Consider the following 25,239-nt stretch of genomic DNA (forward strand, 5'->3'; position numbering starts at 1 on the left):
AAATGAGAGGTATTGGGTTTAAATGGGATCGTAACAGGAAAAGTATTATGTATGGAGTGTTTAATGAGAATTTGACTGAGAATGTGAAGGACCTTTGTTGGATGATTGTTTGTGTGCCAAATTCGAAGATTTGGAAAACACGATGTAAGATGATTATTGAGCAATGTATAATACCTGCAGAAATAGTTTTTAAACAGATTGTGTGTGAGTTAAAAAGGTTGAAGACGTTTGATATGAGAGGAAAAATTCCCTGGACTCTTTTGGACATATAAATGGATGTATACCTAATTTACAGATGTAAATTGTATTGTTAATTATTAATGTATAGAGTGAAGGTAGTCTGTGTCCTCTGGTAGATATTGTTTGTGAGGTTTTTGTGATGGAGTGTTTGTATTGAATTGAATTGAATTTTCTTAATAAAGTCAATTTAAAAATGGAGAAAGGCGGTCCTAGAAACATTATTTATTTACATGAGCTTTGAACGAGAGAGTGGGATCCATAACTCCAAGATCTTTAACCGTTAGATAAGATGTGATTGGGAGACCATTGAGGTTCATTGAGTAATTAGACAGTGGGGACCTAGCTAACTCTGGGCCTAATAGAAACACCTCTGAATGTCTCCGAATGTTAGAAATTAATTAAAAATACTAATGTCAATGTATTTACCACACATGCATTTAGGACATGTAATTTTTTCAATTATGCTTGCTACAGAATTAACAGTCAAACGTTCAGTGACTTTGCATGCAGAGTTGTAACTCTGCTTATTACTAGAACTGTGGCTAGAATCAAAATCAACGCTAGTGTCGTTCCTAAAGCCATTAGACTCCTGAACTCTGGCTAACTCCAATTCCAATTCAGATTCCAAAATGGGCACTTTTATACATGCTTATAGACAGTCACACACACACACACACACACACACACACACACACACACACACACACACACACACATACACATACATACGTACATACATATCTATACACACACTCACACATTGTTTTGCATCGGACTAGTGCTGTACTAAACCAGCACTGTACTCTGAACTGTTCTGGCTGCTACCGGTGACTGCTATGTTCAGGGTAGCATATCACTGATTGCTATGCACAACTCGCTTTACATATGCCCAGTACTGTGTACTGTACTAAATTGCACTGTCTACTCATTTTGTATTTTGTATTTGTCCTGTCCTGTATTTATTATTGTTTATTTAATGTTTATTTAATGACATTTTGCAGTATATTGGACTGTTTGCACTTGTGTAGCATGTTGTCTGTTGCACTGTTGTTTTTATGTTGCACCATGGTCCTGGAGGAACATTGTCTTGTTTTTTTTGTGTACTTGTATATAGCTGAAATGACAATAAAACCTCTTGAACTTGAACTTTTTAACAAAATGTTTAATTAATAAAATATTTTATTGTTTAATCCTTTAATGAACCATCTTGTTCTTCAGGTCAGTGAAGACCTGCCAAAAATACTGCGGGTCATTGTTAATCTGCAGCATCTTGCCACTCATGCGGTTAGCAATGTCCAGAGATCGGGCCCAGAAGGCCCCTTTGTTTTCCTTCACCAGGAAAGCTTTGGCTGGGTAGCTGATCTCCTCACACATGTAGGAGCAAGACACATACAAGCATGTGAGCAGCACGGCCTGCAACTCCTCCTTGGTGGCCACCTCAGCTGAAATGATGTCACGGCACAGCATGTAGAGAAAGACCATGGTGCTTGGAATGAGGAAGCTTTGCTCCTGCCATTCTGTCAGTGTCACGTAGCGGTCCACAATGCGCAGCCACTGCACAGGCTCGTCAGCAGTCAGGTCCTTCAGCAGGCAGCAACGCCGGCACAAGAACACACCCAGGCATGTGAGCAGCTCGTTGGTGGAGGACTGCATGAGCAGTCTAGGCATGCTTTCAGTGCTGGCCTGGCCCAGCCTTTCAGGCATACTCGCAGTGGGGGACTGGGTTAAAGAAACATCACAAAAGACAGTTCACAACTGAAACAGTGGGCTCCATTTAAACTCAACCCAAAATTATCCCAGTGATTCCAGACTAGATCTTTTTTTTGGTACAATCAAAAAGAATTGTGGTACAGCATTAAACAGATTTAGCCCCAGTATTTATAAATTGCTTCTTTGACACACTTACCATCGCTCGACCCAAGATAAATAGATGGTGTCCTGATAATGGAGGAAGACCCATGGATGGTGTCATCTGAACTGACTGACAGGTAACTTTTTTCACACCATTGTAAGCAGTCTACAGTGCTTCAATCTCCTATGAAAATGAAAACAAGGAGTTAACCAGGATCTCACAAGTGCACAAAGCCATTCTTTTAAAACATAACATGAAAGTGCTAGTTAGCTGCAATGATAGTGTGTGTGTGTGTGTGTGTGTGTGTGTGTGTATGTGTGTGTGTGTGTGTTTGAGAGAGAGTGAGTAATATATCCACTTTACCCTAAGCTGATGCAGGTTTTTCATCAGTCCCTCCATTCTTTGAAAGATTCCATCCACATTTTTTATCATGCGCTGCCGTATGCTTGCTCGTGATTGGCAGGGCCTCGTTTCATGCCTCAGCATCTCCAGGTGTGAACGGCCTTTTGGTGACTGGCAAGGCATCTCCTGCCCTTCTTGCTGTGAGGACAATGATGTCACTTTCTGCTTCTGACTGGCAGCCTCTAAAGGATCCAAGGATCCAAGGATCAACAGTCTTAGTGTCCTGACTGGCAGAACACAAAGGGTGCAAAAAAGTTGGTAAATATCTGAGCCTGCTAAAATTCTATTTATAAAAACACCACCACCACCACCAGAAATATACTGTTTAACTATCATAGTGCAACAATGACTGTGTAACGGAGTGTAACAAATTCTTACCATCTTGAAGAGCAGCATCAGCCACTTTAGCTTGTCCTCCCACATAACCCTGCCCACCAGTATGCATGTAGGCTTCTGATTGGTCAGTTGGGATAGTAGGTGTGAGAACATTTTCATCATCACTCTGTGAATCTCTCTCTATCGAACCAGACTCTTCTGATAGGGAGCCATCTAGGGACCAAAGGCATCAGCCATAAGTACCACAGAGAGCAAATCCTATGACATTGTATACAAACAAAAACAAACATGGGCTTACCTAGACGACCGACTTGATTACCATGCAACCGTAGAACCGCAGACCTAGAGGAGATGTCAGGAGTCCAATCATTGTAAGTGCATCTTTGAAATTCTGCCTTCTCTTAACAGCATTACAGCAGCATTAGAAAACTTTCAAAATCCTGAGTACTTACGGAGCTGTTGATCCTTGCTCGGTGGCTTCAATGCCTCCAGAGGCCGAGGAGATGGTCTTTTCTAACAGGTTCTTCCATCTGTGGAAACATCGCTAAAGCCATCAGGTCCCAATTTCTACAACAGCACAATGTTGTTAAAATCATCTGAACATATGGGCATAGTATTCAAAGAAATACTTGCCATATTTCTGAGCTGATTTTGCGGGAAATTCAAATGGTTATCCATTCATGCACAATATCTACTTCACTTAAGGCTTGGTTTCTATACTTCTGGGTGCCTGGTTTGGCATTTAAACCATAAATGGCCCGACACCATAAATGTAATCACAATACAGACACAGCAGTGCTGACTGGTTGACCTTGATGACAAGATGGTGGGTCAGAGAGAGGAAAAAAAACAAACTCACGTGTTTTTCTCAGAGGAAGTCCCAGCCACCAGCTCGTATATCTGTCTCTCTGATGTACTGATCACATACAAGGCCTTGTTATCTGATAGAGAAGAGCAGGTTGTCAAACAATGTATTCAAAGTAACCCACATGCAATTTCTAACTGGCTTCTTAATTTTTTAAAAATAAAATAAAGACATAGTTATTCCAGACCCATTCATCTATTCTGGCTATTCATAGCTGTAAGAATAACTACAAATATACCTGTAGCCACAGATCTGACAAGAGATGAATCCAAGCGAACAACGGGGCAAAAGGTGGTTTTGAGGTGCGTGTTCCCACCCCAAACCCCACCCAGTGAGCGCGCTGGACATCGCAAGTTCAAACGGTCACCTGGACCCCTTTGGAGTAGCACCAACAGGTCTGAGAGAAGCAGAGCATGAATGTCTGGAACACACACACACACACACACAGAGTGAGAATGGACCTGTCAAGTAATCATTTGCAAGAGGAAAAACAAAAATGTATGCAAGCTTGCACACAGATCACTGAAAGCATCCATTCACATTAAAAGTCCTTGAAACATGTGCATACACACGTATGAGCATACAGGCAGATGCAGGTGCACACACACACACACACACACACACAGTTATTCAGACCATGTCATGTGTGAGGTAGCAGGGAACCAAATAACTCCAAGTCAGCATAGCACCATGCTCTCAATAGCTGCATTCCCCAGAGTGAACAGTGATTTGTTCAGCTGTGATGATCTCTTACCTATAGCTTTATCTTTACTAACTTTCCAAGTCAACGGTCCTTCGTGGATCATTTTCTTAGTGGTCAGGTCCAGATTCTACATAGAAAAAGAATATAGTTAATAATTCATACTCTGGATCAGGTGCTCCAAGACCAGAGAAGCTGTTTGGAAGGCAGATGGTGGATACATAGTAAGGCCGTACCTTGAACTGAGCAGCGACAGGACTGGCCTGCCTCTCCAGAGGGGACAAGTCTAGCCTGCGCTGATAACGGCTGAGCAGTCGCCGGTGCTCCGTCTCCCTGACGACCTCATTGACAGCTCGCAGTATCCCACGGCAGCACGCCTGTGCCCTCACCAATGGCTGCAGGTCTGGAGAACCAGCTGTTGTGGGGGCACATACTAGTGTTAATCCAGGAGAAAGGGTGTGTGTGCTTGCCTCCTTGGTAAACTGGTATGTGTGTGTATACTGAAGTGTTTTCATGGTTCAATACATTGTGTGTGAGTGTTTCTATACATGCCTTCTGTGTGTCTGATGATGTTATCCAGCAGCAAGGGGTATTTGGTGAGTCTCTGCATCTCAGACACTAGAAGGTCCTTTAATTGTAGTCGGCGGCAGTGAGGGCTGGCTTCACATTCCTAACACACACACACACACACACACACACGAATGAGCCAAGGACATCTAAGTCCAAATGTGGATTCTGTTGACAGCAACACCAATTTATACCTAAAACAGCATCACTAGAAGTTATGTGCTGCAATAAAAGTCAAATATAAAAGACTGGATAGTCTCCAATTCAAAGTATGGGTCAACCAATTCACAACCCAGCCCACTAACAAATATGGCAGAAGCTCTAGTGTTTGTAGGTTTGTCCAAAGGCTTTATACCTCTAAAAAGTGTTACCTGTATAAGGTGCGCGAAACGCGGGTCTTTGCATTTATTTTTAATGAGCTCCAGTGCCTGACTCTGCTGACTGCACAGGTGAGACACCTGATCCTGGAACTCCTCTCCTGCAGCGTCTTCAAACTATCACGCACACACACAAACACATGAGCTACTGACATATCAAGTAAAGCAACAAGTATATCCCAGTTCACTTAATTTTCAAATCCAGTATGCAAACTGTTCAAAACATATGCCTTAAATTAGAAAATGATATGCTGCTGATCATTGAAATAATCAACTTTCTGGAGAAGGAGAACCAGTCTCGATTGCAGTGGCTCGCACTGCTCTGTGCAAACAGTGTGCACAGAAAACAGGGATCCTCACGATTCTTTCCCAGCTGTTCGTCTTGGTTTTATTTGATAATGATTCTCTCATCAGAAATGCAAAATCTAAGTACTGAACTCTGTTAAAATTCTTATAATAAATGCATTTATCTATTATATTTACACATATTTTCTGTGTTTGAACAGGCATGGTATGGATATATATACTTTGACATTTCCCAGATCTATAAACAAATCTCACATACAAGACAGAATTCTGATACCGCACCTTTTGCAACATTGTACATTTGCCATTAGATCATGTTTGGCTTGTGTTTTAACCTGTGCTAGAAGCCTCCAGGGTAAAACACAAACCAAACATGATGCCTTGCCGGCTCCTGAATATCCCTTTCAGTATCTACAGATAGACTACGCACATGCCACCTTGTAGTCAGTTGAAGTACCTGCTGGTGATTGTAGACAGGTTTTCCAAGTGGACTGAGGCATTTCCTTGTTCTTAGGTTAAAATCCTAGCCAAGGAGATAATACGGAGGTACTGTGTGCCTTGGGTAATAGATTCAGGTTAGGGACCCTGTTTCATTTCCAAGGTAACTCAGAAACTATGCACCTACCTAACTATTGACTGGAAATTTCACATCCCTTATCATCCTCAGTCATCTGGCATTGTTGAGAGAATGAAACATACCTTGAAAGAAAGGTTAACAAAGGCTATGATGGAAACAGGAAAGAAGCGGATACATCTACTGCCAGCGGTGTTATGTGAGATCAGAATGACGCCCAGTGCCACCAATAAATTGTCACCGTTTGATGTAACTTTTGGTAGACCATTTACCATTCCATGGGTCAGATGTAACCCAGGTGTTTCTCATTCAGGTGACATGGACGTGATCTTGGTGGACTACACCCAAATGTTGATTGAGAAATTGAACAGTGTGCATGGTAATGTCGCTTGCTCTCTCCCTCTTCCCGCAGACAAGCCTACTCATGCATTTATTCTAGGTGACACTGTTTTGGTCAAATCACTGAACCCTTGGAAAGCTGGTAAAGCTGCGTATGGACCCCCAACAACCGTGATCGCAGTGACCCGAACCGCTGTGCTAACATCGGGATCAGCACAGTGGATACACACCAGCCGGCTGAAGAAATCACCAGTAGCTGACGCGTCCGACAAGCAAAATGCACCTAAACACATTCACATATAGTACAAAATTTGTTATATGATTTCATGCTGAGGGACTGGCCCTTGGCTGCACCACACACCAAGGAAGTACTCCTTGGCCCTGTATGTCAATACACTTTAGCATTGGTATTATAACTTGATAGATATCCTTTCTGCCTATTAACATCCTTTTGCTGACTCTTTGGTCCTTTCCTGAAAGGTTCTTGCAAAACCTTACTATAGGAATAATGGGCCCCATTCATTTGATAATATTGGCATTATTTTCAGTCTCAAAAAGTACAAAATGGGGGATAGTGGGCTTTCAGAGTCATCAACAACAGTGTAATGGTAAATTAGCTTGTGTGGTCTCCCTGGTAGCGGTAGGAGAGGTGGAGCCAGGGAAGGACTGTTTGGTTTGTCAAGCATTCCATACACCCTGGGTACCAGTCCTGGTAGATGATGTTATGGCAGCAGCACTTAATCATAATTCATCCGACTGTCAGATCAATATGGGAGTACGGTTTATACGAAATGTATCTAAGGCAGCAGCTGCCAGTGGTAATCTCCCCGCATGGGCCTTGTTTGGTCGTTCATGGCCAAACCACAGGACAGACTGTGACATTGGCATTTGTAAATGGTATTACCCCCATTTCAGAAATATGACCCTAGCAGTATTACCTGTGAAAGGTAGCACCTGTCTATGTTCTGCAGGCTTGCCTGATTGTCCATTTTTTGGTCACACGCTGTGTATAAATGAGGTATGGACATTAGGCACGGGACTGGGCAGATGCACAATAAATAATATAACAGGCACACCGTCTCTTTGCCCTGCGATCCTGGGCACTGGCATATCTGCAGCTATCATGTGGGTATGCGGTAGGATGGAATACTCCAGCCTACCCACTTTGATTGTTAGTCATACCCGTCATCAATTTCCCTGGAAAGGATGTTGTACCCCAGCATTAACTATCCCATCTCTGGTCATATATACATGTTTGCAGTTGACATCTGACAGAGCTAAAAGGTCTGTAATTAATGGCACCCCTAATAGGTATGGTGGGTATGTACTGGCCAACCCATGGACTAATCCTGGAATGAACGCGGGTGGGAGTTTGTTCCTGGGAGGAGGAACTACTGCAGCCCTTAATAAAATTAATGGTTTGGCATGGCGGGTACTTAATTTAGCCAATAGGAGTGAAAACGCCATGGCATTACTCAATGATAAGGTAAATAAGATCCGTACCGCTGTCATGCAGAACCGCCTAGCCCTAGATCTCCTCTTGGCAAAGGAGGGAGGCATCTGCAAGGTCATTAATGAAACGTGTTGCTTTGACATCCCTAGTTACTATAACAGCATTACTGACATCATTTTGCACATGAAGACCGCTATTGCTGAGCCTCCACCCGCCGATGATTCTTGGTTCAGTTGGTTAACTGAGCTTGTCGGCCCTTGGGGATCTTGGCTCATAAACATATGTTTTCCCGTACTCCTGATTATTGTGTTGATTCTTGTTTGTGGACCCTGTTTATTGTCACTCCTGTCTTCTTTCATAACTCTCATTTCTACCTCCGTGATTAATCATGCTAATGTTGCCTTGGTGCCTGCGTATGAGAAAGGTCTATATACTGATATGTGATTCCTTTGGAATCAAAGAGGGGCGTGTTAGATACTGGAGCCTTTCTGTCTTCAGGCACCCAACGCAAGGTCTCTGCCTATCAGCCATGACATGGCGGTTTGACCGCGAGCTGGTCGCCCGAGGTCATCCGCTCCCTCTTCTTGTCTCCTTTACCGCTCCCTTTCTGTTTCTCTCTCTCCCTGTCTCTCTTTAAGGACAGCAGTGGCTCATGACGGGCACGGGAACAGCTAGTGGCTCGTTCATGCAGAGAACATCTAATCTTTACTAACCTTGTTTCTTTCCTTTCTACATAGACCCTTAGAACATGCCTCACTTTTCCCCGTCATCCTGTAGATTTAGGACACATATATACTCTGCTCTTATCACAGTGTGTTCAGTTCTTCTTAAAAGGGTAACATCGCAATTCTAAATTGTATTACAGTAAAGCAAAACATTAAAGGTTATTTGGTTGTACTATTCTATTGATCCTATAATCAGTGGCTATCAACAAGAAATGATCAAGCACAGTTTTATTGGGTGTGTGTCTGGAAAGAGAACTACAGCACCCGGTGAGATTTTTGGTTCAAGATTAATCATCATGCAAATGATTGTGATTAATGCTTTGTCTGTTTAATTCAACTATTATACTATAAACCTAATATTTTAATAGGGCTGGCAACTTTCTAGATCCGATTATTACACGTGTGTGAAGTACAGGTGCTGTAGCTTTACAAAATAGAAAATGTCCACAGTAGCCTAATTATAATATATACATCCAAAATAAACACCAGAAGCCTGGACTAATACTAATGTACATAAGTGCATTAAATCTAGGTAGGACTGCTCTTTAGGTAGGATAACAAAACACTTGTCCCGCCATATAAAAGAAATGAGAGCGTGATAAAGACTCCAAGTCGCCACCAGATGGCGCCCGAGACCGCTTAAACGTATTCCAGTCGGAGCTTCCATTTACATTAACATGCCAGGATACACACACTGGATGTTTAATCTTTCTAATGGGTAAACTATATTTTAATAGTCAGGAAATATTTTTTTAAATTATTAATCAGTTAAGGAATTCAAGCTGTTGCATTTTTCTGAGTTGAGGGAATATTGCATAACCCTGTACTGGCCAAATAATTCGATTTGATGTGCTAGTTTGTGGATTAATACCATACCAGGTATGGTGGCAACTTCCATCGAAAACTACTTTATCATCACAAACTACATCTAAGGAACTACCAGAAACGTAAGTAACGTTAACATTTTGCTTTTTGCAACATGTTTATTCTTCGTCGTTAGCGATAGTTTTATCTGTGAGAAGTGTAGTTGAATTGCTAGTCTGACGGAGAAGACTCAAGCGCTAGAAGTGCTCTGGTTATAGGGGACTTTATTTTGCGACACGTGAAATTAGCAGGCCTTTAGGGAGACCAGCAGCAACAGTTAGCTGTATAGCAGGTGCCAGGGCGCCGGATGTTGCAGGTAGTGTTAAGGTTTTAGGCAAGCATGGGTTTTCTAAGATAGTTATTCACGTAGGAGCTAACGATATACGCCTTCGTCAGTCAGAGATTACTAAAAATAATATTGAAGAGGTGTGTCAATTAGCGAAGGCGATGTCCGATGCTGTAGTATGCGCTTAATAACATAATTAGTATTAAAGTAACTGATTCACAGAAAACTCCTTTTATCTAAAGCTGGGTTTGCTAAATGTTAGATCATCAGCGTCTAAAATGCTCATGATAACTGAAATACTAACAGATCATAGATGTAATGTACTTTTCCTAACAGAAACCTGGATCAAGCCAAACGAGTACATAGCTTTAAATGCAGCGTGTCCTTCTGGCTACAGCTATGTACACCACCCTCGTCTAACTAGCCGCGGAGCTGACATTGCAGTTATTTCTATTGACACATTAAGCATAAACCAGAAAGCCTTTGAAATGATTTTTACTAGCATAAATCATGTAGCCAGCGATAAAAAGCCCATCCAGCCTCTTCCAGTAATTGGCATCTACAGGCCACCAGGACGCTACTCAGAATTTATTAAGGAATTTGCAGATTTCCTTTACATTTTTGTTGGTGATTTCAACAATATTCACTTTGATAGTGGCCAAGACCCTCTGATGGGCCTTTAGTTCTATATTAGAATCAGTTCGTTTTACCCAATGTATAACACAACCCATACACTCTGGTGGACATACGCCTGACTTAGTACTGAGCTATGGTGTAGATGTAGTTATACTACTCCATCTCAGACCATTCCTTAATTTCATTTGAACTATGTACGCACAATCACATCAGCCACTGCACCTGGTTTTATTGGCAATCTACCAGACATATCATTTGCGACTAGGATGCCCTCACACCCTACAGAACTTGGTCAAATAACTGAATGCTTAGAATCAGTATTCTGCTGCACACAACTCCGAGGACTGGAAATCATTATACCAGTCATGGTAGTCGGACGCAGTCCCTTGTGACTCCTCCACTTCCGTCCCAGGACCACATTCCCGTATTGTGGGAGTCAGCAGGGTAGCCAAGAACACGGGGGAATTGCATGCACGAGCTGGGGAAGTGTGTCTACTCCCCTTCCTCCCCTTCTTCCTACCCTTCCCAGGCATCCTTCTTCGGTTGGTGTTTCTGTAACGTCTCGAGGTAAACAGGATGCGGGGAAGAGGCACGATTAACCAGACGTTTATTACACACACGAATGATACATAAAACAACCCACATGCTCTGTACACCTTAAACATCAACAAACACACTACGACACAGGGGATGTATATACATTAAAGACGATTACACATAATGCAGAACAGGTGGACAACACGAGAGGACATGGCAACACGGATGAACACACAAACCAAGACGTTTGAGGAGGGGGTGGGGCCATAACATGACATTGGCAGTCTCCCAGACATACTATTTGTGACTAGGATGCCCTCAAACGCCACAGAACTTCATCAAATAACTGAATGCTTAGAATCAGTATTCTGCTGCACACTTAATGATGTTGCCCCACTTAAGAATAAAAAAATTAGGGACAAAAAATTGGTACCTTGGTATAATGACCACATTTGCAATTTAAATCAAAACACTTTCACATTTTAAATAAAAAATTGAACGTAAATGGCGCCACACTAAGCTTGTAGTCTTCCGGCTTGCATGGAAGGAGAACCTTCTCAAGTTTAGAAAAGCACTTATTACCGCTCGAACAGCTTATCTCTCAAACCTAATAGAAAAAGAAAAAAATAATCCTAGATTTCTTTTTAGTACAATTGCCCATCTAACTAAGAATAAGATTGACACCAATGCTCAGATTACATCACCACCATAGTAGTAAAGAGTTCATGAATTTCTACAATGAGAAAATAAAGCACATTAGAGATAACGTTAAGAGCATTAATATGACATCGGGCAACTACTTAGGTACAACCAAGAACAACCAAGCCAAAAATGACTTTTGAATCTTTTACACCTATCCAAGAGCCAGAAATTGCATATCTGATGTTGCGCTCAAAGTCCTCCAGTGCTTACTAGATTCACTGCCCACACACTTTCTTAAAGAAATTCTACCTGAAGTAATTGAACCTTTACTAAATTTAATAAACTAATCCTTAAATATTGGCTACGTTACTAAATCATTCAAATTTGCAGTAATCAGACCACTTCTCAAAAAATCTAACCTCAACCCATGTCAGCTGTCAAACTACAGACCGATCTCAAACCTACCATTTATTTCCAAGATCCTAGAAAAAGCTGTAGTTCAGCAGCTAAGCGCATATCTGAATCAGAACCGAATGCATAAAGGATGTTGAGAAACTTTCTCTCACTTAATCCTGACAAAACAGAGGTGCTTCTATTAGACACAGAGACAGCTAGATCCTCTAATTACTCAAAGAACCTCAATGAAATCACAGTCACATCTTCCCTCACAGATAAAGATCTTGGCGGTATCATGGATCCCAGTCTCTCGTTCGAAGCTCATGTAAATAATATTTCTAGGAAGGCCTTTCTCCACCTTAGGAACATTTCTAATATTAGAAACATGCTCTCCTCACATGATGCAGAAAAGCTAGTCCATGCATTTATTACTTCAAGATTGGACTATTGTAATGCCCTACTATTAGGCTGTACTACTAAGTGGTTAAACAAGCTCCAGCTAGTTCAAAATGCAGCAGGCAGAGTGCTCATTAGAACGACAAAATCTGAATCCATCACGGCTATCTAAGATACTTTACATTGGCTCCCAATAAAATTTCATATTGATTATAAAATACTTCTAATTACCTACAAAGCATTGAATGGTCTTGCCCCACAGTTCCTTAGAGAACTCTTAGTTCATTATAAACCACCATGTCTGCTTAGATCGAAAGGTGCAGGTTCTTTACCTGTACCAAGACACTTTACTTGTTTTTTCATTTTATAATTATATTTTTCTCGGTAATTGTTATTATTGTGGTGACTGTTGTCGGCCAGAGGAGGATGGGCCCACCGTTTAGTTTTAGTTCCTCTCAAGGTTTCTTCCTCATGCTCTAGTGGGGTTTTTTCTTGCCACTGTCAGCCTTGGCTTGCTCACTGGTGGCTTGGACTTGGACATTTGTAAAGGTGCTTTGTGACATCTGTTCTAAAAAGCGCTATATAAATAACTTTTGATTTTGATTTTTGATTTGATCCCCTGAGGAAAAGCCAGAGTAGCTCCCACTCTGAGGCAGATGCTTCCTCTGTGAGCCATTTCCCACCACTGGATGAGCCCCAGAGAGAGTGAAGGATCCGCGGCCCACAGGCTGCTGTCAGAGAAGAGCGGCCCCACTTCAGGCAGGTGGCAAAGAGCTATAATTACAGAGCATACCTAAAAATACACAAATGGCATGCTTTGGAAAAATAAATATAAAAATTAGTGAGGGTCACCCTGACAGCGAATACATTTGTTTCTGTGTTTTTAAAAGTTGATTTTATTAATGAAACCTGTTTAGCATTACCGATATCATAACACCAGGTATGTACACCGTGTTCTAACGCTGTTTTAGGGAGAAGAAGAAGGGGAGCTTGACTCTGGTGCAGTCTCTGGCCCAGAACCACACCGACATCCTGCTTCCCAAGCTCCACGATGTGTGCCTGACTGTGGTCCAGAGGGGCCCTCTCAGGGACAAAAGATTCTCTAATCAAATCATATAAACAATGGCCCAAAAAGGATCTTCGCATTTTGCTGTCCGAGCTGGAATTGCTCTGTTTTGTGACCAAAATGGTTCTAACCTGATGAAGAGTCAATTTGGAATGTTCTAGCGAGGAATATCTTGTCCTTAAACATGGTAGGTAGTACAAACTGATGCTTTTCCTTCTCTGACACACCAAGTAAATCTGCCACATATCGGATGAGTCCGATCGGCGTGTTTAAACAGGCACATCCCCATGGAGTGCCTGAACACCTGAGCCCCATGTCCACTGTCTCAGTTGAAGAATCTGAGCTCCATGGTGTCGCGTGCTTCCATGACAACACTGGCACACATGTCCACCGACCTGTGGAGGGCCATGGACGCCAAGGCGGAGTTGGTTGCCTGCATGCTGCCGCACAAGGCGGGCGAAAGCAACCTCTTCATCAGGGAGGACAAGGACCTTGCGCTCGGTGCCATGGTGCAGAGCTGCTCGCCCACTCAGGTCATTCATGCTCTGCTGGCCGGGGAACTCAGGAAGGATCACCTCACCAACACCTCTATAAATTTGTTTTGAAAACGGTCATGCAGCCATTTGACCAAAATAAATTACACTGCCAAAAGAGACTTTTAGTAGAAGACAGAAACACATTTATAGTACAGCAGAGCCCTGCTACTACGAGGCAGTAATAGTGGAATCTAGACGCTATAATAGGTTCATAATAATTACACGCTATAATAGGTTTCCAATGTTGGGCAGTAGTTTAGCTGGGGCCTGGGAATATTGACATACCTATCGATATCTTGGTGCCCTTTTTTTTTTTTGGCTCCTCCTACAGGTCCAGCAGTCTGTGATGTCATCCCACGATAGATCAGGAAGCAGCTCCCTTCGTCACCAGCTCCCTGACCAGCCCTACCATTGGCCCGTGGCCTACTCGCTCGGCCAGAGGAAAGCCTGTATCCTTACCTGTGAGAGGAAGAGGAACACGGAGAGACATGAGGGATTCGGACATTGAACATCAGCTCGATTATTGAACTTGATTATTGTAGTTTCTGGGCTTATTGTTTGTTTTAATGCCTTCATTTTTAAAAAAAAATAGTGTTTTTTACAAACAGACTAACAAACTGTATTAAATGTATCTCAAATGCAATGTGTGATTAATGTGTTTAACAAGTTGATTGTTGTATTTTGAATTCCATGGGAGGTGTAACTATAAAAAATAGTTCTTTGGCACTTAGTGGCAGTATTTGTTCAAAACACATGTAACATCAAGCTCTTATGTAACCTTTATAGGATCTTCACCTCAGACTTTGAATTTTGGCTTAATTTAAAGGGATATTGTGGGGTAATTGGAGCTAATTCTATAACTATAGTAGTGAACTGTATTACTACAGAGAAATCTTTTTGGGATTGTGTGTGTTTAAAATAGAAAACAAAAATTGAAACAGGTAATTTATCAGGTTTCAGATTTCCTGTTCTGCTGGACTGAGGGCATGTTGCTATATTGACAAAATCCAAGTAACTGCAAAATCTTTAAATAGTACAATATATAAACACAGGCAGTGGTAGTTCAACGGTTAAGGTACTTGACTTGTTCTCGGAAGATTGCTGGTTCACTGCCACGTTGCCACTGTTGGGCCCCCGCGCAAAACCCTTAACCCTCAATTGCTCAAATCGTACTCAGTCATAATTGTCGCTTTGAATAAAAGTGTCAGCTAAATGACATAAATGTAATCAGCACAGTCAAAGATTGATTAACCACACTAAGTCCAATACTAAGAGACTGGTACAGTGGATGAGGCACAGAGCAGGATACAGCACTATTTTTTGCTTTCCATCAGCAAGTGCTACCTGGATGCAGTCTTGCTACTTGGGGATTTTGCAGGCTTTGACTCCTTGGGTGTGTGATGAGGATTTTGCTTCAGTTAAACTCCTCATGAACATGTCTGACAAACCTGCACGTATGCTCTACCAGGACCTCATTTAATATTTCTCTTTCAGTAACTTGGAGCCTGTGGTTTTTGTTTGCTATTTCTGACATAACTGGGCAACATTTTACATTTAATGTATATATGGAATCCACAGAATCTATACCATAATACTGTAAAGAAATAGTATACTTTATACATTGTAGCTAGTCCATGCTAGAAGCTCCCAAACAACTCCACATAAACTTCAGCTCAAATAAGCCTCTTCCTTTCCATGATGTCCAAAAGTATTGGCGTTCAAATCATTCTTATAATAAATGGGAAGCTGATTGACAGCACGCGGACCTTTAAACGGTTAAAGGGAGAGCTAAATAAGACAAGAGAAGGGTCTACGTTTTCATCTAAACCTCCTCCATTTGTTGAAACAGCTGCCTTTCACACCACTTGCCCAGGAAACATATGTAGTAAATAATAGTCACCCACCCCACGTTTTATGTAATTGAATTTTCTTTGACAAAATCTGGTCATCTTATACTGGAAGCATGTTTTAAAAGGCCATTTAAAAGGACAGGCACGATTGTTGTGGAAATTTACCAGCAAAGCACGAAATATTTAGCGTGGGATTCTGGAGAACGGATGCATGTAGACGGCTGAAATCGGTAAGCAGTTACATGTATTAGTCCTAAGAAATGTGATGTTGATAAATTTAGTACTTTAAGAATATTCGATGTTATCAAGTGATTTATATGAGCCTGCCAGTTTGGGCCCGTAGGTGCAGCAGGCGGACAAGCAGACACTAGTTTTGATTATGTCTGGACAAAGAGTAAAATAAATGTGAGCTTTTATCTTGTCTACTGGCGAGGTTCAATACGTGCACTTGAAATTCCATTTTATGACGTTACACCTGTCCATGTCACCTTGTTGCCATGGAACGAAGAGTCCGTAGAGTAGCGAATTGATATTTGGTGGAAATCTTCTCACTCCGGTCGATATAGTGCTAATAATTTCAATTCTTTAAATTAAGAACCACAGAACAACATGGATGATCATGAATTATATCCGTTCGGTTTTCTTGAGCCTTCTTTCCGTAAGGTTAAAGGTGGGAAAATAATCAACACTGAGGGTAAGTTATGAAGTTAACTAGCGGTTAGCGTTAGCGTTAGCTAGCTAGCGTTAGCTAAATCATAGATCGTGTTTTGTTGTTGTTGTTGTTTTTTTTTAAATCTGCTGTTTTAGTTTTAATTTTGAATATAGCCCCTAACTAGATCTGCATAGCATTCCTTTGGTTAGTGGCCCTGTTTTCATCTTTCCCTAAAGGAATATTCTCTTCCCCTTCAGATTCCTCCAGTGGGATCGCCAAGAAAGTAAAATTCGAGAGCAATTACTACCTGCGGAGTCCTGGTCCTCGGATTCGGCCGGGGACGCCCTGGCCCTCGGATCCAGGGTTCAGTTCAACCGATGGCGTACCTGCCCTGGTCTTTTCCCCCTCTGGAGCCTCAGACAAGGCTGCGTCGTCGTCCAGCCAGCGGGGAGAAGTCGCCCGTCAGAAGCGGTGCAGCCTGAAGAGGAAGAGAGAAGGGGAACACAGCAGCGACAGCGTACAGATCCTGGAGGATCTCTACACTCCTTCGTTGTCCAAGCGCGTGGCCAGGAGCGGAACAACCACCTCTTCCACCCAGTCCATTGCGTACTCCGGTTGTACCGCAGATAGCAGCAAATCGATAAGTGATTGCGAATACCAGCTGGTGCAGAATGAAATCCTCTGCTCTGCCTCCAACAGCTACGAGGTTCTGCACTACCTTGGTTGTGGAAGTTTTGGCCAGGTGGCCAAATGCTCCAAGAAGGACACCAATGAAATGGTTGCCATCAAGATCCTGAAAAACCATCCATTCTTTGCTCGACAGGGTCAGATCGAGGTGGGAAAGTTTTGCCTGCTTTTTTGGAGCTTTTGATATGGAATCAGCTGTAGCCCCGATTCTGTTTGTTGGTATCAGATGTGCTAACTCACACTGTGGAATCTGTATACAGTCAGGGTAGCACAAAAACACTTGTGTTTGGTATCAGCACACTAGTTCTAATTTTCAAAGCATCAGTAGGAACTAGTTCAGATAACACATCGACAGCTTGAAGCTTACTATAAAAAGAAGGCTTAGCTACAATTGCATAAGCCATACCTGTTTGGATATGTATTAAAAAAAAAAGTGCAGAAAAATTAAATCTGTCTTTCCTCATTTGCTCCTCCTCAGGTGAGCATCCTGAGACGGCTGAGCAGGGAGAACGCAGACGAGTTCAACTTCGTGCGTGCGTATGAGTGCTTCCAGCACAAGAAGCACATGTGCCTGGTGTTCGAGATGCTGGGGCAGAGCCTCTACGACTTCCTGAAGGACAGCATGTTCAGCCCGCTTCTGTTGAAGTGCGTCCGGCCCGTGCTGCAGCAGGTCGCCAAAGCGCTCATGAAGCTGAAGAGCCTGGGCCTGATCCACACCGACCTCAAGCCCGAAAACATCATGCTGGTGGACCCCGTCAGGCAGCCGTACAGGGTCAAAGTCATCGACTTCGGCTCGGCTAGCCACGTCTCCGAGGCCGTGTGCTCCAGCTACCTGCAGACCAGATACTACCGGTGAGGGACACGTGCTGAGGCGTGTTAGAAATAAGTGTGCACTTGTTGCACTCGAGTGTGCTTTAGAGTAGAGCTGCACATTTTGGCAGTTGCGATGACCCTGCTACACATTAAAATCGTGATAAGCATTACAGTTAACTGGAGCACGACTGATTCATATTTGATTTATAAGTGGTTTAATTTTAGTGATTCATGTGAGTGCTGTTATTTAGCAAAATACCTGATGAACCCTCTTCAATGTCTGAGATTAGTTAAGATGCTCCGAGTTGCAGGCTTTGGTAATATTAGTATTGGTCATGTCTGTACAAAACTGCTGTTGCATTGTAGCTATACCGTTAATTAACCGTGTTGTTTACCGAGTAACAGTGTTTAACTGCACTGATACTCTGTATTTACTTAATGGAAAACAGAACATCATTGTAGTGTCAGTGCATTTTTGCATATAGTTCCATGTTAGAATAGTGGGTGTGTAATGTAAAGTGGTGTGTAGGGGGGAAAAAAAACCTGGACTCATCAACAAAATACTATTTAAACCTTTTACATTTTCATGAATGAATTCAGCACCGTTTGTGTTAAAGCAATTGCCGCCGAATCACCACAAACTACGGAATCAGCCGAGACTGATTTCATGATGGCGATATCTGTGTTTTTGGTCTAGGTCACCTGAGATCATCCTGGGTCTCCCTTTCTGCGAGGCCGTGGATATGTGGTCGCTGGGCTGTGTCATCGCCGAGCTGTTTCTGGGCTCCCCCCTGTATCCGGGAGCCTCTGAATATGATCAGGTAAGCACACGGGCCTTTGAGCTGTGCCTAGTCTTTTTCACGCATCTTGGGCTTGGATTCACGGAGCTCTGTAGAATTTCGCTGATTTGGGGTCGGTTCTTTCACTTTCTTTTCACACTTTTCTCACTGTGTGATGAAGACGTAAATCTTGTTTGTGAAAAGAGTGGCGTAGTGTTGCTAATGGAAATGGCCGTTCTTCTAACTATGCAGTTTGTTAGGGAGTCCATAATGGCTAGCAAGGAAGAGAGTGAATGTATGGTTTGAGCTTTTAGCTACTGCTTTGGCTAGCTCATTTTTAGGAATAATATAAATAAGAGTTTCTATGGCCTGTTTTTCTTTTCTTTTTTTTTTATACATGCATTTTGAAAATGGAAGGATGAACACAAAATAAAGTCGTAATCCTCTTGCCGTGTGGTGTCTCTGCAGATCCGTTACATCTCCCAGACGCAGGGCCTACCAGCAGAGTACCTGCTGAGCGCAGGGACCAAGAGCAACTATTATTTCCACAGGAGCCCTGACTCCAGCTGCCCCCTGTGGAGACTCAAGGTTTGCCAGTCTTTAAATGCCAAATACCATGTGTTTGTTTCATAAGGGATGTAACTTAATGATGTCATGTAACTTTATGGTGGAGCTGAATGGTTGATTTTTTTCTTTCCTTTTTCTAGACGCCTTCAGAGCATGAGGCAGAGCATGGCATCAAGTCCAAAGAGACACGGAAGTACATTTTCACCTGTCTTGACGACATGATGCAGGTTATTTTGGCTTTTGTGCGCATAACTGTACGCATTGCTTTACTGTTGTGATGTGAATTTGAAGAACGTGAGAAACAGCTTCCACGGCTCACGTTGTAGAGCAGGTTGAGCAAGGTGCTAGCTCAAAGGTCGAGCGTTCGTGCCGTTATAATGAGGAACGCACATGAATCGCTCTGGAGAACGGCATCTACGAAAGGCAGAGCAATGCATAGTAACTTGCTGCAGAACTTGCTGCGTCTTAGGTGGATCGGTGCCCTCTGCTGGTGTTTAATATGACTCACCCCTGGGTCTCTCACGCAGGTCAATGCGACCAGTCTGGAAGGCGCAGACGTCTCGGCGGAGAAGGCAGACCGGCGGGAGTTCATCGACCTGCTGAACAAGATGCTCACGCTGGACGCTGACAAACGGATCACGCCGATGAAGGCCCTGAAGCACCCGTTTGTCACCATGAGCCACCTCCTCCAGTTCCCTCAAAGTGCCCAGTGAGTTGTTCCAGGCCTTCCAATCTACATGTCACAGTTTTTAAAAAAAATTAAGGAACACCATCTTAATTTACAAATCCAAATGGTAGTACTGTAACTTGCCCCCCGCCCGTGTCTCTCTCTCTCTCTCTCTCTCTCGCTGCAGTGTGAAATCTTGCTTCCAGAAAATGGAGATCTGCAATCGGCAGTGCACAGGGTGTGATGGCAGCAAGAGCCTCTTTGGCAGTGGGGGTGGGGCGGGGGGCGGGGCCAGCACAGCTGCCAACCTCAATGACACCTTCAGCAGCTGGCTCGCCCAGCACAGCCAGGTGGGACAACCGGCACAGCAGGGCGGGTTCAAGAGGTCAAAAGATCGCCAAGCAGAGAGCCGGGCTAGGTACTCCCTGCTTCTTATTGCACTTTATAATGGCTGGCATTAACGCTAAAACTCCACACTAATTCAGTGCAAGGGAACCCTAGAACAGGACTCGAGACCTACTGGTCTAGTGTGTGGGTCTGCATTGTGGGTACAACTGTTGTAACAAGTGCTGGATGGCTCTGTGCCATCACACTTTGGTGATAGGTTGTGTGTGTTCACTCGAGTGTGCAGTGTGTGTTGAGAGTGTTGACGTGCTCCTCTGACCCTGTGCCAGACCTGTGTCCTCCCCCGTGCATGGCATGGGCGACGCATCGGAGCCCATTATCATCTCTGACACGCCCAGCCCAGCTATGAGCGTCATCATCATCTCCAGCGACTCGGAGGACGAAGATGACACCAAAGTCCAGCCCACCAGGTGCCCTCGCCTCGTCTTTTTAAAGCCATTATGAAATCCTTCCTAACACTTTCCTTGCTGTCACTCATCTTGTTGTTTAACCCTTCCTTCCCTTCCTTGGCCCCAACTCCCAGCTGCGGCGGGCGAACGTCATGAGCTGGGTGACGGCGCAGCACTCCGACATGTCCACATACATCCCGCTCAGCCCCAAGCGTCTGTCCAAGTTCGTGTAGAGCGCCACCAACCTGCCCAAGTGTTTTTTTGTTTTTGTTTTTTTTTACTTTGAATAAAAAACTTTGAATTGAAGTCGCTGACTGTGCCATGCCTTTCTGTGGGAGGCCCCATTTTTAACATTTTTTTTAACAATACCCATATTTTTATACATTTATATTTTGATGTTGATGGTTTTGGTTCTGTGTGAAGTTAAAATATTTTTTTATGCTGCACTTGGCCTCAATTAATGTATTTTAAACATATTGGATGTGAGTCCTTGACCAGCATGTCAATAAAGCTTCATCTAGTTGCTCTTGTCACAATGTGTTCAGTTCTTCTTAAAAGGGTAACATCGCAATTCTAAATTGTATTACAGTAAAGCAAAACATTAAAGGTTATTTGGTTGTACTATTCTATTGATCCTATAGTCAGTGGCTATCAATAAGAAATGATCAAGGTGTGTGTCTGGAAAGAGAACTACAGCTCCCGGCGAGATTTTTGGTTCAAGATTAATCATCATGCAAATTATTGTGATTAACGCGTTGTCTGTTTAATGAAACTATTATACTATAAATCTAATATTTTAATAGGGCTGGCAACTTTCTAGATCCGATTACTACACGTGTGTGAAGTACAGGTGCTGTAGCTATACAAAATACAAATGTCCACAGTAGCCTAATTATAATATATGCATCCAAAATAAACACCAGAAGCCTGGACTAATGCTAATGTACATAAGTGCATTAAATCTAGGTAGAACTGTTCGATAGGTAGGATAACAAAACACTTGTCCCGCCATACAAAAGAAATGAGAGCGTGATAAGGACTCCAAGTCGCCACCAGATGGCGCCCGAAACCGCTTAAATGTATTCCAGTCGGAGATGCCTTTTACCTTAACATGCCAGGATACACACTCACTGGATGTTTAATCTTTCGAATGGGTCAGCTATATTTTTATAGTCAGGAAAGATTTTTTATTATTATTAATCAGTTAAGTAATTCAAGCTGTTGCATTTTGCTGAGTTGAGGGAATATTGCATAACCCTGTACTAGCCAAATAATTAGATTTGATGTGCTATTTTGTGGATTAATACCATACCTGGCATGGTTTTAATGGCACATGGTCAATACTTGCTGTCAAAATACAGAGGTTCATAAGGACCTCCTTCCTTCATAAGGAGACTCCTGTTTTTGAAACTGTTTCACGCTAACACCACTGTTTCTGCATACTAGCTCTTACTGCTTTTTTGCAACATGTTTATTCTTCGCCGTTAGCGATAGTTTTATCTGTGAGAAGTGTAGATGAATTGCTGTTCTGTGACGTGGGAGACAAGGCAGGATGCAAAGACGAGCCGTGGTTCACATGAGACAGATGTTTATTAACACACAAAACAAAATGAAACCAAACACGAAGAACATTAAGCACTAACATCGGAGGCTCGTTGCTTTCAGAGTCCTCTGACCCGGTCTATAAACCACAGGAAGGATCCTCATGGCGGGCCTCCTCCACCTCCACTGATGGATCCTCAGAGCGGTCGGATTCGGTGTCCGACCTGAGGCCGACGTCAACATACTCCTCACTCCTGCTGTAATCCTCATAGTCCTCCTGGTAGTCCGTGGGGGGAGAGTAGGACCCTGCAGAGTCAGACCCTGGATATTGGTAGTCGTAATCGTACGGGTCCCGGTAATCCAGTGAAGGTAGGCAGGACTCTGCAGCATCTGATCCTGGACCACCACCAGGGCCCCCCCAAAATCCTCCAGAGATACTCTCCCCCGATGTGATGACAGGGAGTGTTCCCACAAGCATGGAGGATTCTCCTGCATGGGTTGGGTAGAAGCAGCTACACTGCTTCTTCCCCTTTTTCTTCTTTCCCTTGGCTCGAGGCAACCTTCAACGGTCGGTGTTCCTGTGACGTGAAGCCGGATGCAAAGATGAGCTGCGGTTCAGATGCCACAGACGTTTATTATCATACAGAACAAGACAAAACCAAACACGAAGAACATTAAGCATTAACACTACTTAGAACATAACAGGCAGTCTTAAAACACAGCAAAGCAGCATACATGGGGTCAAACACTGACAAGCAACAACAAAACAAGGGTTTAAATATGTGTGCTCACAATTAAAAGAACTATAGACAGATGCTGGTTCACTCCTAACATCTGCAAATTAAAATACAAGTTGGTTATTTCTCAAAAAGGACTGAAGCTCTTCCTCTGTCAGTGAAGCACCCTGGTAGTGTTCTCATATGTGGCGATGGAAGTGACGTCCATGTAAATAGGTGTTTAATCCCTGCCATGTGCTACTTGGAAAAGAAATTAATCTTTTAGTATGAACAATGTTGGGGATAAAGAATGGGGACTTGTACATCTCCAATAGCGATTAGAAGACAATAACTGACACTAGGACACCTCATCTAAATATGTTGACTTGACAAGTATAGTATTATTCATGTTATAAATCTATGGCATAAAAATATGGAAAAAGTGTTTTAACAAGAACGCCAGAGGGGGCATTTACTATTTTGTGGAGAATAAAAAATGGCTCATTTTAATGGGTTTTTTTTTTTTTAATTCTTTTACAGAGAGGGAAGGGTGAAAGGACTGAGAAAGAAGGTTAGCACCTGCCAACCGGTGCTGGGAGTAGGCCTCACTCACCTGTCATGCACAAGAGACCTGCAGTCCCAGGGCACAGTAAAGGCTAATTTACTCCCTACATATATAAGCTTGTAAAACTTGTTTCTGTTAGAGTGCTCCTAGACTGAGGTACCTACATTCCCAAGTCTGAAAGGTGAGATTCTACCTGTGCACGTAGAAAATCAGGTAGGCTGTTTTTGTCCTGCTCTTCAGGATGGCTGGCTCAGTGCTTCTTGATACTTTTAAGTCACTGAATGACAACCAGCTCTGTCCTTCTCCCTCAGCTGTGTCACTGATATAGTGGCCTGTCGGAGTAGTCGGTGGTCCTTAGTCATTTAATAGTTTCCACTGCACGTGTATAAATAATGTCAGATTACTCACCATGGTCCATGCTGTCACCTAAATGAGAAACCACCGCCTGGAGTCTGTAGGTGCCAGTGGGTGCACATTCCTGCAACAAACAAATACACCTTTTTTTTCATATGATTAACTGAAAACGCATCACGGATCGAACGCCATCTCTGTATTAACAGGCCTCTTTCATTCTCTCTCATTCTGTCTCTGTGTCTCTCTCAGCTTGCATCTCTCTTCTTTTTGGTCTCTCTCTCTCCTCTCCCCTGTTATGTTTTCCCAAATTCACACACACTCTGAGATTTGAAAGCTATGTGATGAATACAAGCTGAACTTGTGAGCATTTTACATGTTCATATTTAAGTTATGTATGTTATGAAACTTTCATGAATACTTTAAACAGAGATGTCCGGAGAAAGCGCCTACTCTCGGTGAGAAAATGTACTTTAAACAAACACGTTAAGACTGGTTAAGACCAGTCAATTAACACAAAGGAGATATGCAACAGTGATACCTAATTACCTGGTGCATGTGAGCACAGACTTGATATGAAACTCAAAGTTTGCCACAGGGCAGATGTAAGAGAAGAAAGAGGCCCTGAGTCTCTCTCCCTCCTCTTTCAGCTGCAGTAAGCAGAGCATCAGGAACTCATGAGCATCCTGTGGAGGACAGCACAGGAGAACATCAGAGGAGGATTTGCTCCTGGACTTCAACAGCAGCACGGTGAGAAAACAAAGGTGGCCGTGTGCAGTTCCTGCAGGGTACTGCGTGAGGTTCTGATGTGTTCTGAATGGCTGAGGGGGCCATTTAAAACACAATCTCTTGCCCTGAAACAGTGTTTAGGGCGATTACAATGCTGTTTCAATGTGTTTAAAAGTCAAAGAAAAGATTGCAATGTAAAGATTCCAATTATAATACATTACATTTTAGTCTAAAACACAATCTCTTGCCCTGAAACAGTGTTTAGGGCGATTACAATGCTGTTTCAATGTGTTTAAAAGTCAAAGAACAGAGTTGCAATGTAAAGATTCCAATTATAATGCATTACATTTTAGTCTAAAACACAATCTCTTCCCCTGAAACAGTGTTTAGGGCGATTACAATGCTGTTTCAATGTGTTTAAAAGGTAAAGAA

The 25,239-nt window shown here is 42.8% G+C and overlaps 1 protein-coding gene and 1 long non-coding RNA gene across 2 annotated transcripts; one reads left to right on the forward strand and one right to left on the reverse strand.

Moving 5' to 3' along the window:
• The first annotated feature begins 13,942 nt into the window (after positions 1-13,942).
• Positions 13,943-21,137, forward strand: LOC145655919 (homeodomain-interacting protein kinase 1-like). The gene is made up of 10 exons (XM_081709383.1): positions 13,943-14,060; positions 16,960-17,432; positions 17,763-18,136; positions 18,795-18,918; positions 19,345-19,464; positions 19,584-19,670; positions 19,971-20,152; positions 20,298-20,528; positions 20,785-20,911; positions 21,039-21,137. The coding sequence occupies exons 1-10, from the start codon at positions 13,943-13,945 to the stop codon at positions 21,135-21,137; spliced, it is 1,935 nt and encodes a 644-aa protein (XP_081565509.1).
• Positions 21,138-22,475: 1,338 nt separating this feature from the next.
• LOC145655932 (uncharacterized) lies at positions 22,476-24,208 on the reverse strand. Its single transcript, XR_014121758.1, has 3 exons — positions 24,136-24,208; positions 23,921-24,059; positions 22,476-23,054 (listed from the first exon to the last, which is right to left on the reverse strand). It is a non-coding gene; the product is annotated as an uncharacterized LOC145655932 (long non-coding RNA).
• Between the last annotated feature and the right edge of the window lie 1,031 nt (positions 24,209-25,239).

Source organism: Electrophorus electricus, unplaced genomic scaffold, assembly GCF_041902795.1.
Source record: "Electrophorus electricus isolate QZ-2024a unplaced genomic scaffold, ASM4190279v1 Scaffold40, whole genome shotgun sequence".
NCBI classification, from domain to species: domain Eukaryota; kingdom Metazoa; phylum Chordata; class Actinopteri; order Gymnotiformes; family Gymnotidae; genus Electrophorus; species Electrophorus electricus.

Coding starts and splice junctions, on each gene's coding strand:
- LOC145655919 (XM_081709383.1), top strand. CDS start 13,943: ATGTCCACCGACCTGTGGAGGGCCATGGACGCCAAGGCGGAGTTGGTT. Junction 20,529..20,784: donor CAAGCAGAGAGCCGGGCTAG/GTACTCCCTGCT, acceptor ACCCTGTGCCAG/ACCTGTGTCCTCCCCCGTGC. Junction 20,912..21,038: donor AGGACGAAGATGACACCAAA/GTCCAGCCCACC, acceptor CCCAACTCCCAG/CTGCGGCGGGCGAACGTCAT.